At 38.5% G+C, this 12,448-nt stretch overlaps 1 protein-coding gene across 2 annotated transcripts in view; it reads left to right on the forward strand.

Moving 5' to 3' along the window:
- The window catches only part of scfd1 (sec1 family domain containing 1), a 292,319-nt gene that overhangs the window by 266,771 nt on the left and 13,100 nt on the right, over positions 1-12,448 (forward strand). Inside the window, exons 1-10 of one of the 2 annotated variants that reach the window (XM_072689831.1) lie at positions 261-351; positions 6,511-6,581; positions 6,681-6,769; positions 6,857-6,947; positions 7,071-7,193; positions 7,680-7,767; positions 8,450-8,539; positions 9,124-9,179; positions 9,364-9,449; positions 9,930-10,029. In XM_072689831.1, coding sequence (XP_072545932.1) covers positions 321-351; positions 6,511-6,581; positions 6,681-6,769; positions 6,857-6,947; positions 7,071-7,193; positions 7,680-7,767; positions 8,450-8,539; positions 9,124-9,179; positions 9,364-9,449; positions 9,930-10,029 — 825 coding nt within the window. In that variant the 5' untranslated portion in view covers positions 261-320. Of the gene's footprint in view, positions 1-260; positions 352-6,508; positions 6,582-6,680; positions 6,770-6,856; positions 6,948-7,070; positions 7,194-7,679; positions 7,768-8,449; positions 8,540-9,123; positions 9,180-9,363; positions 9,450-9,929; positions 10,030-12,448 lie in introns of those variants that run through there. The other variant, XM_072689832.1, reaches the window with a different exon arrangement.

A 12,448-nucleotide genomic window follows, 5' to 3' on the forward strand; every position in this document is an offset into this window, starting at 1 on the left:
GTATGTTTAAGTATGTTAAAATGGACAAAAGGTTTTTGAGGGGTGTTTAAAAATTAAACTAAATTTGAACTGTATAAACAAGCTCCCACAGTCACATCTCATCCTCAATGTGTAATGTATATTAGAGAACCACCCAGAAACAAACATTCACATGATGCCCACTGAAACTTAAAGCCGGGTACCTCTCTTTACACTACCTGTTTAAATGGGCACCTACCTGTTGCGCAGCAGCAGTCTCTGTCTCTGCCTTTAGGTGGCGCACTGCTTCTTCCCTGCGCTGCCACGTCACCCACCGACTCATCGCTGCATAAATAGTAAAGATGGCGGCGTCCATCCGGGAAAAACAGACAGGTCTGTAAACGATTTAGATTTTTTTTATTAACCAGCTGTTTAATTCAGTAAAATGTGGGTAAATGTAGACGTTCATCTCTGAGGTATTCAGCTGCGCTGCGGATACTGCACTTAGGAAGTCACACTGGGAGCGAGCCGGTTAGCTAGCATTGTCGTTACTATTTGTAAGGCCGACACTGATTAGCTAGTCAGTGTTTACTCACCTAGATACTTCGTCCTGAAAACATTCACTGAATATTCTTCTAGACTGCTCATAAATTCAACCTGTCCATGATTTAAAGAGTGTGTTGCCGTCTGTCACACATATAGCTAGTAAACTACATTGGGTGAATGAGCTAGCGCTACAGCTGAGTTATACCATGGCTAAGTTACTGACAAACACATTCGTATTATCACTCACCCTGAAATAGATAGATATATTGACAGACAGATAGACAGGTGTATGGATAGATAGATAGATATATTGAGAGACAGACAAGTGGACAGACAAATAGATAGATATATTGACAGACAGACAGGTGGACAGATAGATAGATATATAGATAGATAGATAGATTGACTGACAGACAGATGTAAAGATAGACAGATAAATATATTGACAGACAGACAGGTGGACAGACAAATAGATAGATAAATAGATAGATATATTGAGAGACAGACAGGTGGACAGATAGATAGATATATTGAGGGACAGACAGATGTAAAGATAGATAGATAAATATATTGAGAGACAGACAGACAGGTGGACAGACAAATAAATAGATATATGGAGAGACAGACAGGTGGACAGACAAATAGATAGATAGATATATTGAGAGACAGACAGGTGGACAGACAGATAGATAGATATATTGAGACAGATATATAGATAGATATATATATTGAGAGACAGACAGGTGGGCAGACAGACAGATAGATAGATAGATATATTGAGACAGATAGATATATAGATAGATATATATATATTGAGAGACAGACAGGTGGGCAGACAGACAGATAGATAGATAGATATATTGAGACAGATAGATATATAGATAGATAGATATATATATATATTGAGAGACAGACAGGTGGATAGACAGATAGATAGATAGATAGATATATTGAGACAGATGTAAAGATAGATAGATAAATATATTGACAGACAGACAGGTGGACAGACAAATAGATAGATAAATAGATAGATATATTGACAGACAGACAGGTGGACAGATAGATAGATATATTGAGAGACAGACAGACAGACAGATGGGCAGACAAATAGATAGATAGATATATTGAGAGATAGACATGTAAAGATAGATAGATAAATATATTGAGAGACAGACAGACAGGTGGACAGACAGATAGATATATGGAGAGACAGACAGACAGGTGGACAGACAAATAGATAGATAGATATATTGAGAGACAGACAGGTGGACAGACAGATAGATAGATATATTGAGACAGATAGATATATAGATAGATAGATATATTGAGAGACAGACAGGTGGACAGACAGATAGATAGATATATTGAGACAGATAGATATATAGATAGATAGATATATTGAGAGACAGACAGGTGGACAGACAGACAGACAGATAGATATATTGAGACAGATTGATATATTGACAGACAGACAGATGTAAAGATAGATAGATAAATATATTGACAGACAGACAGGTGGGCAGACAAATAGATAGATAGATAGATATATTGAGAGACAGACAGGTGGACAGATAGATAGCTAGATAGATAGATAGATTTGCAGACAGACAGGTGTACAGATAGATAGATAAATATATTGAGAGACAGACAGACAGGTGGACAGACAAATAGATAGATAGATATATTGAGAGACAGACAGGTGGACAGACAGACAGATAGATATATTGAGACAGATTGATATATTGACAGACAGACAGATGTAAAGATAGATAGATAAATATATTGACAGACAGACAGGTGGGCAGACAAATAGATAGATAGATAGATATATTGAGAGACAGACAGGTGGACAGATAGATAGCTAGATAGATAGATAGATTTGCAGACAGACAGGTGTACAGATAGATAGATAAATATATTGAGAGACAGACAGACAGGTGGACAGACAAATAGATAGATAGATATATTGAGAGACAGACAGGTGGACAGACAGACAGATAGATATATTGAGACAGATTGATATATTGACAGACAGACAGATGTAAAGATAGATAGATAAATATATTGACAGACAGACAGGTGGGCAGACAAATAGATAGATAGATAGATATATTGAGAGACAGACAGGTGGACAGATAGATAGCTAGATAGATAGATAGATTTGCAGACAGACAGGTGTACAGATAGATAGATAAATATATTGAGAGACAGACAGACAGGTGGACAGACAAATAGATAGATAGATATATTGAGAGACAGAGAGGTAGATAGATAGATAGATAGATTGAGACAGACAGATAGATAGATATATTGAAAGACAGATAGACAAGTGGACAGACAGACAGACAGACAGACTAATAGGTGAATAGATCAATAGATAGAGAGACAGATGGACACCTTTTCTGTTAAATTGACCTTTGCTGCAGCTTTAAGAAAATGTCCACTTACTAACCGCAACAGACGTTGTTATAAATAGTGTCTTGTTCAGGCTTTGATGAGCTTGTATTCACCAGCATTAATACAGAGGTTTATACACACTTGTGAGGTTTACTCACACATGTCATAGAGAGATACTTTAAGTTGTAGTTGAATGATTAATTCAGTGACGCTAAAAGTTTCAAAATGTCCTGTTGGTGATCATGATTGATTACAGCCAGAAGTTTCATAAAAAGGGTGTTTGACAGCACTTACTGGGTCGACCAACTCACAAGTGCAGTCCATGGAAAGTCCATGGAAATCAGAGCAGATCTGAAAAGGATGTTTGAGGATTTACACAAGTGTATCTTGGTGCCCCAAAATCATCATCGTCAAACATGAGTGCAGGGATGTGAAGCCACTTTGACAGGGTCTGGAAGTAAACCCTGACCGTCACATGACACTTTCTAGCTTTAATAAAGTTTGCAGCTGAGAACACCTTTTAGATCAGAAAAAATATAAAAGGCCTTCTGGAGGAAAAGTTAATGGTCATATGTTTAGAGTACTGAAGGTGAGACATTTGACTCCAAGAAGACTGTACCAGCTGTTAAGCATGGTGATGTTCTGTTCTGGAGCTGTTGAGGATGGAATACTAAAGGAGGAGGACTAGGCAGATGAAACTTGGGCATAATTGTTTTCTCCCACATCAGAGGGCGCTGTGAAATTAATAAAGCAGGTTAACATCTAAATGTCTAAATCAGGAGTGCAACTGATGTGGTGTAAGAGCTGCTTCTGCTTTATGAAGTGTTCTCGCAGAGTAAACAGTAAAATTAGAAAGGCCTTGCACTCGTCTGGTCACGAGCAAATTTCTAAGTCCTCTTTATCCTCCTCCCAAACCAAGGCAGAGTCAGAATCATGTTAAGACAGACACCAGAGTGTTCTATGTTCTGTGCTCTTATACTATTTTTTGTTATACTTGATTTCTTTGACTTATCAAATGAAGGGGTTTTATTTACTTATTTTTAAACAATATTATACATAATAAATTGTGATGTACACAGAAGCACACCAGGATTAAAGGAGTAAATCACATTTGCTGAAACAAGAAGTAATATTATATAAAATAGTAGAGACACAGCACAGCTGCTACAGTAGTGCTCATACTAGACATAATATATATTACATCACAGACATCACTTGTTTTTTCAAATCTATAATACCCTGGATAAGTTTCAGTTTGTTAATGGTCAACAGTTGTAGGTTACTGTAATAAATTAAAAAAAGCATATTGTAAGGTGAGCTTTAAACAAGTCTTTAAACGTTCACTGTTTTAGTTTAAATGAATCTTTAAAAAACAATTAAGCCTAATAAAATATCTTTGCAGCCTTAAGATGACAAAATCTAAGACACAGTACATTCATATATTTTTTAATAGGACACATAATTATCCTACTACACAGTGGTGACAATGGTGTAAAGGACAGTGGGATAAAAGCACCAAATTCTCACACAATCGAAACAGAACAAATTATCTAATGTTTCAGTTTTAAAATAAATAAATAATAATTTTAAAAAAAATCACATCCCCTTAAATGTCCATAGCCAATCCATCTAATATAATAAGTCCAATTTTACGGCTCAGTTGGTAGATTTTAGTGGGTTAATATTTGTTGTTGGCTTTTTTGTAAATATGATTGGTTTGGGGTTTATTTGTTTTTTTTAACAGCATTTTTTTATGACAAAAACATTAAATTAAGTATTATTGTTTGGAGGATTGATATTTCATTTTAACATCATGCTGCTGGAGTCAATGTCTTGTGCTCTAAAAATGTTTAGAGATTTTCTAATACTTTTGCTCAAATGTTAGAGAGTTCATTTTTATGTCTGCATTCTTGTGCAGGTGCTCTCTACATTCCAGGACTCCTAGTCATAGATTCTGGTTTCCAGTGATAAATGTGTGTAGGCATTGGACCATCACCTATATGTCTATATCTTATTGCAAACCCATAGGCATTTCAACTCCATACAGAACTTCCCTCACTTTTTGGGAAGGCTTTTCACGTGATTTTGGAGTTTGTTAGTGATAAACTTCTGGGGCTACTATTTGCACAGGAAAGTATAGTAAACACATGTACGTTTACATTTACGGCATTTAGCAGACGCTCTTATCCAGAGTGACTTACAAAAGTGCTTTGCTATCTACTTAAGATTAACCTCAGCTAGTTTGAATAGGCTAAAATTCAAAGATACCTCTAAGTTAAGACACTACTAAACACAAATTAATAGGGTGACCACACTGCTATTTGCCCAAGTATTCTCTGAAGAGGTGGGTCTTCAGTCTGTGTTTGAAGACAGTGAGCGACTCCCAGGGGAAGCTCGTTCCACCACTTTGGTGCAGGACAGAAAAAAGCCTTGGTGCTTGTCTTCCGTGGATTTTTTGAGGGATGGCAGGTTGAGCCAAGCCGTACTTGAAGCTCGAAGGGCTCTTGGTGCAGATCGACTTTTGACCATTGCCATCAAGTATGGAGAGGCTGGTCCGTTCTTGGCTTTGTAGGCATTAGGGTTTTGAATCTGATGCGGGCAGCTACAGGAAGCCAGTGAAGAGAACCCAGCAGTGGAGTAACATGGCTGAATTTAGGAACATTGAAGACGACTCGTGGCGCTGCGTTCTGGATAAGTTGCAGGGGTCTGATGGTGTGCAGAGGGAGACCAGCCAGAAGAGAGTTGCAGTAGTCAAGTCTTGAAGTGACGAGAGACTGAACAAGCACCTGGGCGTCCTCTCTAGAGAGGAAGGGTTGAAATGTAGTTAAAGTGAAAGGGAACCAAAATAAAAGAATGTGAGGGGGAAGTACAGAAGCCCAGAAAAGGCTTGTACAAAGTAGTTTTCCTAAAAAAATAAATAAACTAAAAATAATAAATAATAACATTATTTTATTTATTATTATGTTATTAATAAACAAATAGATGTATTTGAATTAGTTAGAGAGTCAATATATTTTTGTATTCTTTTATTTGTGTCCATTTAATCAAAAGAGCATTTGTGAGGGCAGGCACTGGTGTTGGCCAAGCAGGCTTGACTTGCAGCTGACCTTGCATTTCATCCCAAAAGTGTTCAGTGGAGTTAAGAAACATTTGCAGGGTTACAGTCATGCTAGAGCAGACCTTCCACAAACTGCTGCCAGCATGTAGTTGTCTTTCCCTTCACTGGAACTAATGGAACCCTGTAAAACCCTGTAAAATTGCCAGAGACTATTATTCCTCCCTCACCAGCTTTACTGAAGACACTATGCAGTCAGGTAGAAAGCGTTGTCTATTAGCATCCAGACAGTGAAGTGTGATTTCTAATTCAAAAAACACCTTTCCAGAGTCCAGTCACTGAGATCTTCAGTTTGACAGATTCTACTGCCTGTGTTTGTCTTAGGAGAGAGAATGGCTATGTGCTTAATTTCATACTATGTTAGTAATAGGTATAATTGGGAGGAGTGGTCACATATTTTTGGCCATATAGTGTATATACAACATGTTTTCCAATATATGTCTTTTGTGAATGGACGTTAATGAATAATGACTGATATTTATTTAATTTTTTAGCTGCCTTGAAGCGAATGCTGAACTTCAATGCCCCACCCCTGAAGAATACAACAGCTGAACCAGTATGGAAGGTAGTGGCTCTATTAGTAGTCATTAATTATCTCAACTATTGATTCATTATTATATTTTTGTTTGCCAATTTGGTTTGTATTCTCTGCTTCTCTTATTAGGTCCTTATTTACGATCGCTTTGGCCAAGATATCATCTCTCCCCTTCTGTCTGTGAAAGAGTTAAGAGACATGGGAATCACTCTTCACCTGTAAGGAGCTGAAGTACTAAAATTGCTGTTATTTTTGTGATTTTAATTGTATATATGCATTTTAAATGTGTCTTTCTTGTCTCTCAGATTATTGCATTCAGACAGAGATCCCATTCCAGATGTCCCTTCCATTTACTTTGTAATGCCCACAGAAGAGAATATAGACAGGATATGTCAGGTAATTGTTAAAGCTGTAAGAATTAGGTCAGTTAGCTTTTTCAGGCTGTTTCAGAAGCTAGAATTGTCCTACAACAAGAACATCTGTTGATTTTGCTCACTGCAATAATGTTAAAACTTATAGGACCTGCGGAACCAACTCTATGAGTCCTACTACCTGAACTTTATCTCTGCAATCTCCAGAAGCAAACTGGAGGATATTGCAAGTGCAGCTCTTGCAGCAAATGCTGTGAACCAGGTGACCAAAGTAAGCCATGCTTTAAAATGATATATATTTTTTATGTTTGTTTATTTGTTTTTAATTCCCACCTATTAATTACGTTTCTGTCTTCAGTAAAATAAATCGGATGCTCCTTTCTGGGTGGGTGATGGTATCTGCCCAATGCAGATCCCTATTGCCACTGTATATTATATTGACTACTGACTGCAAAATATTAATGTCCACATCAGAACTAATCGCTTCACTCACCTAGTTGCTTTGTGGGGGCTCCTTAGTAGTCAGGATTGAAAACTATAAAGTTAGAAAATATCTAGTATCATATAGTCTCAACAGATCAAAGATGGCGTCCACTGTGGAAGTTTTGTCTGTGGCCTAAAACCTACAGAACTGAACTCTAAAACTGAAATTGCAAACCACTTCCATAGAGGCGCCTGATGACGTTTGAAGACTTATTTTGTAAAGCAGGATATCTAACATTATGTATCATTGTACAATTTTTTTGTCTTTCTGTAGGTGTTTGATCAATATTTGAACTTCATCACACTAGAAGATGACATGTTTGTCCTCTGCAATCAAAACAAAGAACAGATATCTTACCATGGTGAGTTGTCTGTTAGCAATAAAAAAGAGAATGACTGCAAAATGTTTTTGTCTTGCATAAACAGGACATTGTGGTCATTGTAGACTTAGTGGTTTCTGGATGGAAGTGACTCTTCAATGCTGGGATGCCCAAAAGACTCTCCATGAACTATTATAACATTATTGGTAGTTTAAAAGGTTTTTGGGAAATGTCAAAATACAAATGGCACTTACATGTGTTTTTTATTTCTGTATAATAAAGGACATACACTACTTCCATCAGCTTCATTAGAACTTCTTACCTTGTAAGGAGGCAACGTCACTGGCAACTCATTGGTCTGATGAGACCAGAACAGAGCTTTTTGGCCATCAGACTATGGCTGTGGCTGTTGTTATGGGGTCAGAAACTGGCCATTGGCCAAGCTAACAAACTGCCAGGCTAACAAAGTTAGCTTTTGTTTATGTTTATGGAAAATGCTTCTAACTATATGTCAGTAAGGAGGTCGGTAAAAACTACTTTATTACACTATTTAAATAGGTGTTCCTCAATTTTGGTCTTTATTGAGCCCACTTCCAGCTTTGTTCCTCATAAGATGTATGTAAGATATATATGAAAGATATTTGAGATACTTTTCATCTTTTGATCGTAATTGAGCAAATGATGTGGTGTTGCTTTAGTGACAAAATCTCTGCTTCTCTTTTAGCGATCAATAAGCCAGATATCATGGATACAGATATGGAGGCTATAATGGATACCATTGTGGACAGTCTTTTCTGCTTCTTTGTTACTCTCGGTAAGCACTTGTACATATAGAGGTGAAATCCAAGAATGGATTTAGAAGACCCTGATATAATCAGTACTTGAACACAATGTGTTTTGATTTTTGGTAGTACCCTTAACATTCACTAGATGGCAGCATTTCCCCCTGATTGTTTCTCAGTGATTGTAATTTTAGTAAGAAATCTGTGAAATTATGCATATATACATATATTAAGAACCTATTATGCTGTTAATTTATTTGGTTAAGATGAGACAGTTTTAATATACACTGATAGAAAAGGTCTTGCTGGAAAGACTAAGCATTTAAAAAGGGTGTTATGACCCTAATGAATAAAAAAAATGATATACTCAGATATGTCAAATGATATAATATGCGTGCCCACTCTAGCAGTGCTCTTAGAAATGTATATGGGGTCAAAACACAATTTCTAAATCTAACTTTGACCATAGAAAAGCTGAATGCGTTTCTTGTTTTTTACACTGTTGATGTCCGAACAATTAAGCCTTTGGTACATTCTTGTGTGCTTAGGCATAACGTGCACATAGGTCTAATGTGCCCTCCTTTTGGCAAGCAAGTGAGATTTCCTGTTTTCTTAGGTGCTGTCCCAATAATCCGATGTCCCAGAGGGAATGCAGCGGAAATGGTTGCTGTGGTAAGCTACATGTCTGTCCTGTCACGCCATTAAAGCCAGACTGAGGAATCTTTGTCTGCTCCTTACCCCTGAGGAAGGACTTATAGAGACTGTTTTACTAATCTCACCCCAGTGTGGCATTTATTTTTGTAGTAGTTAGTTCTCTGTGCATTGTCATAAATTCCATATTATTTGTACACTACAGAAACTTGACAAGAAACTAAGAGAGAATTTGCGAGATGCACGCAACAGTCTGTTCACCGGAGATACCATGGGTGCTGGCCAGTTCAGGTGAGAGAGAGAGAGAGAGAGAGAGACACACACACACACACACACACACACACTTGTACACTTACAGAGCATCTGACGAGATTAACATTCACATCAGCTTAAGTTATAAATCTTTGCTAAGTATTCATTCCATTACTTTTATGTACAAGAATTTAATATCCAGGACATAAGCCCCTAAGAAAGTCCACAAGCCCTGCTAGCTTTTCTTTTTGCCCACGTACACCATGTGCTCACTGGAGCTTCAACTTAAATTACAAAGAAATCTTTTCCCCTGCTGGCCTTCCAGTCCATCCTCCCTCAGTACCCAGCGCTCAACCCTGGGAAGCTCAAAGAATGATCCAGAAGGAGAGATTGGTTTCATTGCTGGAGCAGAAAGCCCAGAGGGGGAGAGATTAATCATCTGTTTTTTTTTGTTGTTGTTTTTTTTTTTCCTTTCATTCTCTCTGTCTCTCTCTCTCTCTCGCCCTCCCTTTCTCGTAGTTTCCAGAGGCCTCTATTTGTTCTTGCCGACCGCAACCTGGATCTTGCCACCCCACTCCATCACACATGGACTTACCAAGCCCTCATTCATGACGTCCTGGTAAGGAGGCCTGAAAGAAACTCATGGTGACCATCGTTGGGCCCATAGCATTTGTTTATACTGACATGGTCCCAACTTCTCTAAGTATTAATCTGCTTTTTCCTTCTGTGAAATGGAAACTTTCAAGTTGCAACGTATGGAAAGATGGAATGATTGCAGTTATCATATGGATGACAAAGGGGTTTCATGAAGTGTGGAATGTACGCACTAAGTTGTTGGTGTGCGCCAATGAACATAAATACTTAATTTTTCCAGAATCCCTCTGAAAATGATTCTGTCCTATTAAAGTAAGCCTCTAGCTCTCCACAGGGCTGTTAAAATTATTGTGCAGTTGGAATGCTTCTTTTGTCTTACTCTTTCGTGTTTATGATGACAGTCATTACTATGAATGTCACAGATTTTTTCCAACATGTCATGAGGCAAGGGTGAGACTTGAGTATAATTAATATAGTATTGTGGCTGAGAATCTGTCGTTGTATGTGTGTCCATCTATTAGGGCATCAACAAACACCTACAGTGCATCCGGAAAGTATTCACAGCGCTTCACTTTTTCCACATTTTGTTAGGTTACAGCCTTATTCCAAATTGTATTAAATTAATCTCTTTCCTCAAAATTCTACACAAAATACCCCATTATGACCATGTGAAAAAAGTTTTCTTGAGAGTTCTGAAAATTTATTAAAATTAAAAAACAAAGAAATCATATTTACATAAGTATTCACAGCCTTTGCTTAATACTTTGTAGAACCACCCTTGGCAGCAACTACAGCCTCAAGTCTTTTTGAATATGATGCCACAAGCTTGGCACACCTCTCTTTAGGCAGTTTTGCCCATTCTTCTTTGCAGTACCTCTGAAGCTCCTTCAGGTTGGATGGGAGACGTCTGTGCACAGCCATTTTCAGATCTCTCCAGAGATGTTCAATCGGATTCAAGTCTGGGCTCTGGCTGGGCCACTCCAGGACATTCACAGAGTGGTCCTGAAGCCACTCCTTTGAGATCTTGGCTGTGTGCTTCGGATCGTTGTCCTGCTGAAAAATGAACCGTCGCCCCAGTCTGAGGTCAAGAGCGCTATGGAGTAGGTTTTCATCCAGGATGTCTCTGTACATTGCTGCATTCATCTTTCCCTCTATCCTGACTAGTCTGGCAGTTCCTGCTGCTGAAAAACATCCCCATAGCATGATGCTGCCACCACCATGCTTGACTGTAGGGATGGTATTGGCCTCGTGATGAGCAGTGCCTGGTTTCCTCCAAACATGACGCCTGGCATTCACACCAAAGAGTTCAATCTTTGTCTCATCAGACCAGAGAATTTTGTTTCTCATGGTCTGAGAGTCCTTCAGGTGCCTTTTGGCAAATTCCAGACGGGCTGCCTTGTGCCTTTTACTAAGGAGTGGCTTTCGCCTGGCCACTCTGCCATACAGGCCTGATTGGTGGATTGCTGCAGAGATGGTTGTCCTACTGCAAGGTTCTCCTCTCTCCACGGAGGAACGCTGGAGCTCTGACAGAGTGACCATCGGGTTCTTGGTCACCTCCCTGACCAAGGCCCTTCTCCCCCGATCACTCAATTTAGATGGCCGGCCAGCTCTAGGAAGAGTCCTGGTGGTTCCAAACTTCTTCCATTTACGGATGATGGAGGCCACTGTGCTCATTGGGACCTTCAAAGCAGCAGAAATTTTTCTGTATCCTTCCCCAGATTTGTGCCTCGAGACTATTTTGTCTCGGAGGTCTACAGACAATTCCTTTGACTTCATGCTTGGTGTTTGCGCTCTGACATGCAGTCAACTGTGGGACCTTATATAGACAGGTGTGTGCCTTTCCAAATCATGTCCAATCAACTGGATTTACCACAGGGGGACTCCATTTAAGCTGTAGAAACATCTCAAGGATGATCAGTGGAAACAGGATGCACCTGAGCTCAATTTTGAGCTTCATGGCGAAGGCTGTGAATACTTACGTAAATGTGATTTCTTAGTTTTTTATTTTTAATAAATTTTCAGAACTCTCAAGAAAACTTTTTTCACATGGTCATAATGGGGTATTTTGTGTAGAATTTTGAGGAAAGAGATTAATTTAATACAATTTGGAATAAGGCTGTAACCTAACAAAATGTGGAAAAAGTGAAGCGCTGTGAATACTTTCCGGATGCACTGTATTTTAATAGTCGATTAAACTATCGACGATTGAAATAATCGATTATTCCGAACAGAAAGGATTTGATAATTCGGATATAAAAGTCAGTAATTTTAGTTTTCAGTTTAAAAGGATTTTATGTTTCTGCTACCGTTGTATTGGTGACTTCTATCTTAGCACATTGTCGACCCTCTTCCGCTTGTGGTGTGAACAAGCAAGTTGATTGGCTCATTTGCTGAAGGGCAGGACTTCATCCGTAAACAGACGTCATGTTGAGTTTTACCGGAAG

The sequence above is a fragment of the Salminus brasiliensis genome, chromosome 10 (assembly GCF_030463535.1).
Source record: "Salminus brasiliensis chromosome 10, fSalBra1.hap2, whole genome shotgun sequence".
Taxonomy (NCBI): Eukaryota; Metazoa; Chordata; class Actinopteri; order Characiformes; family Bryconidae; genus Salminus; species Salminus brasiliensis.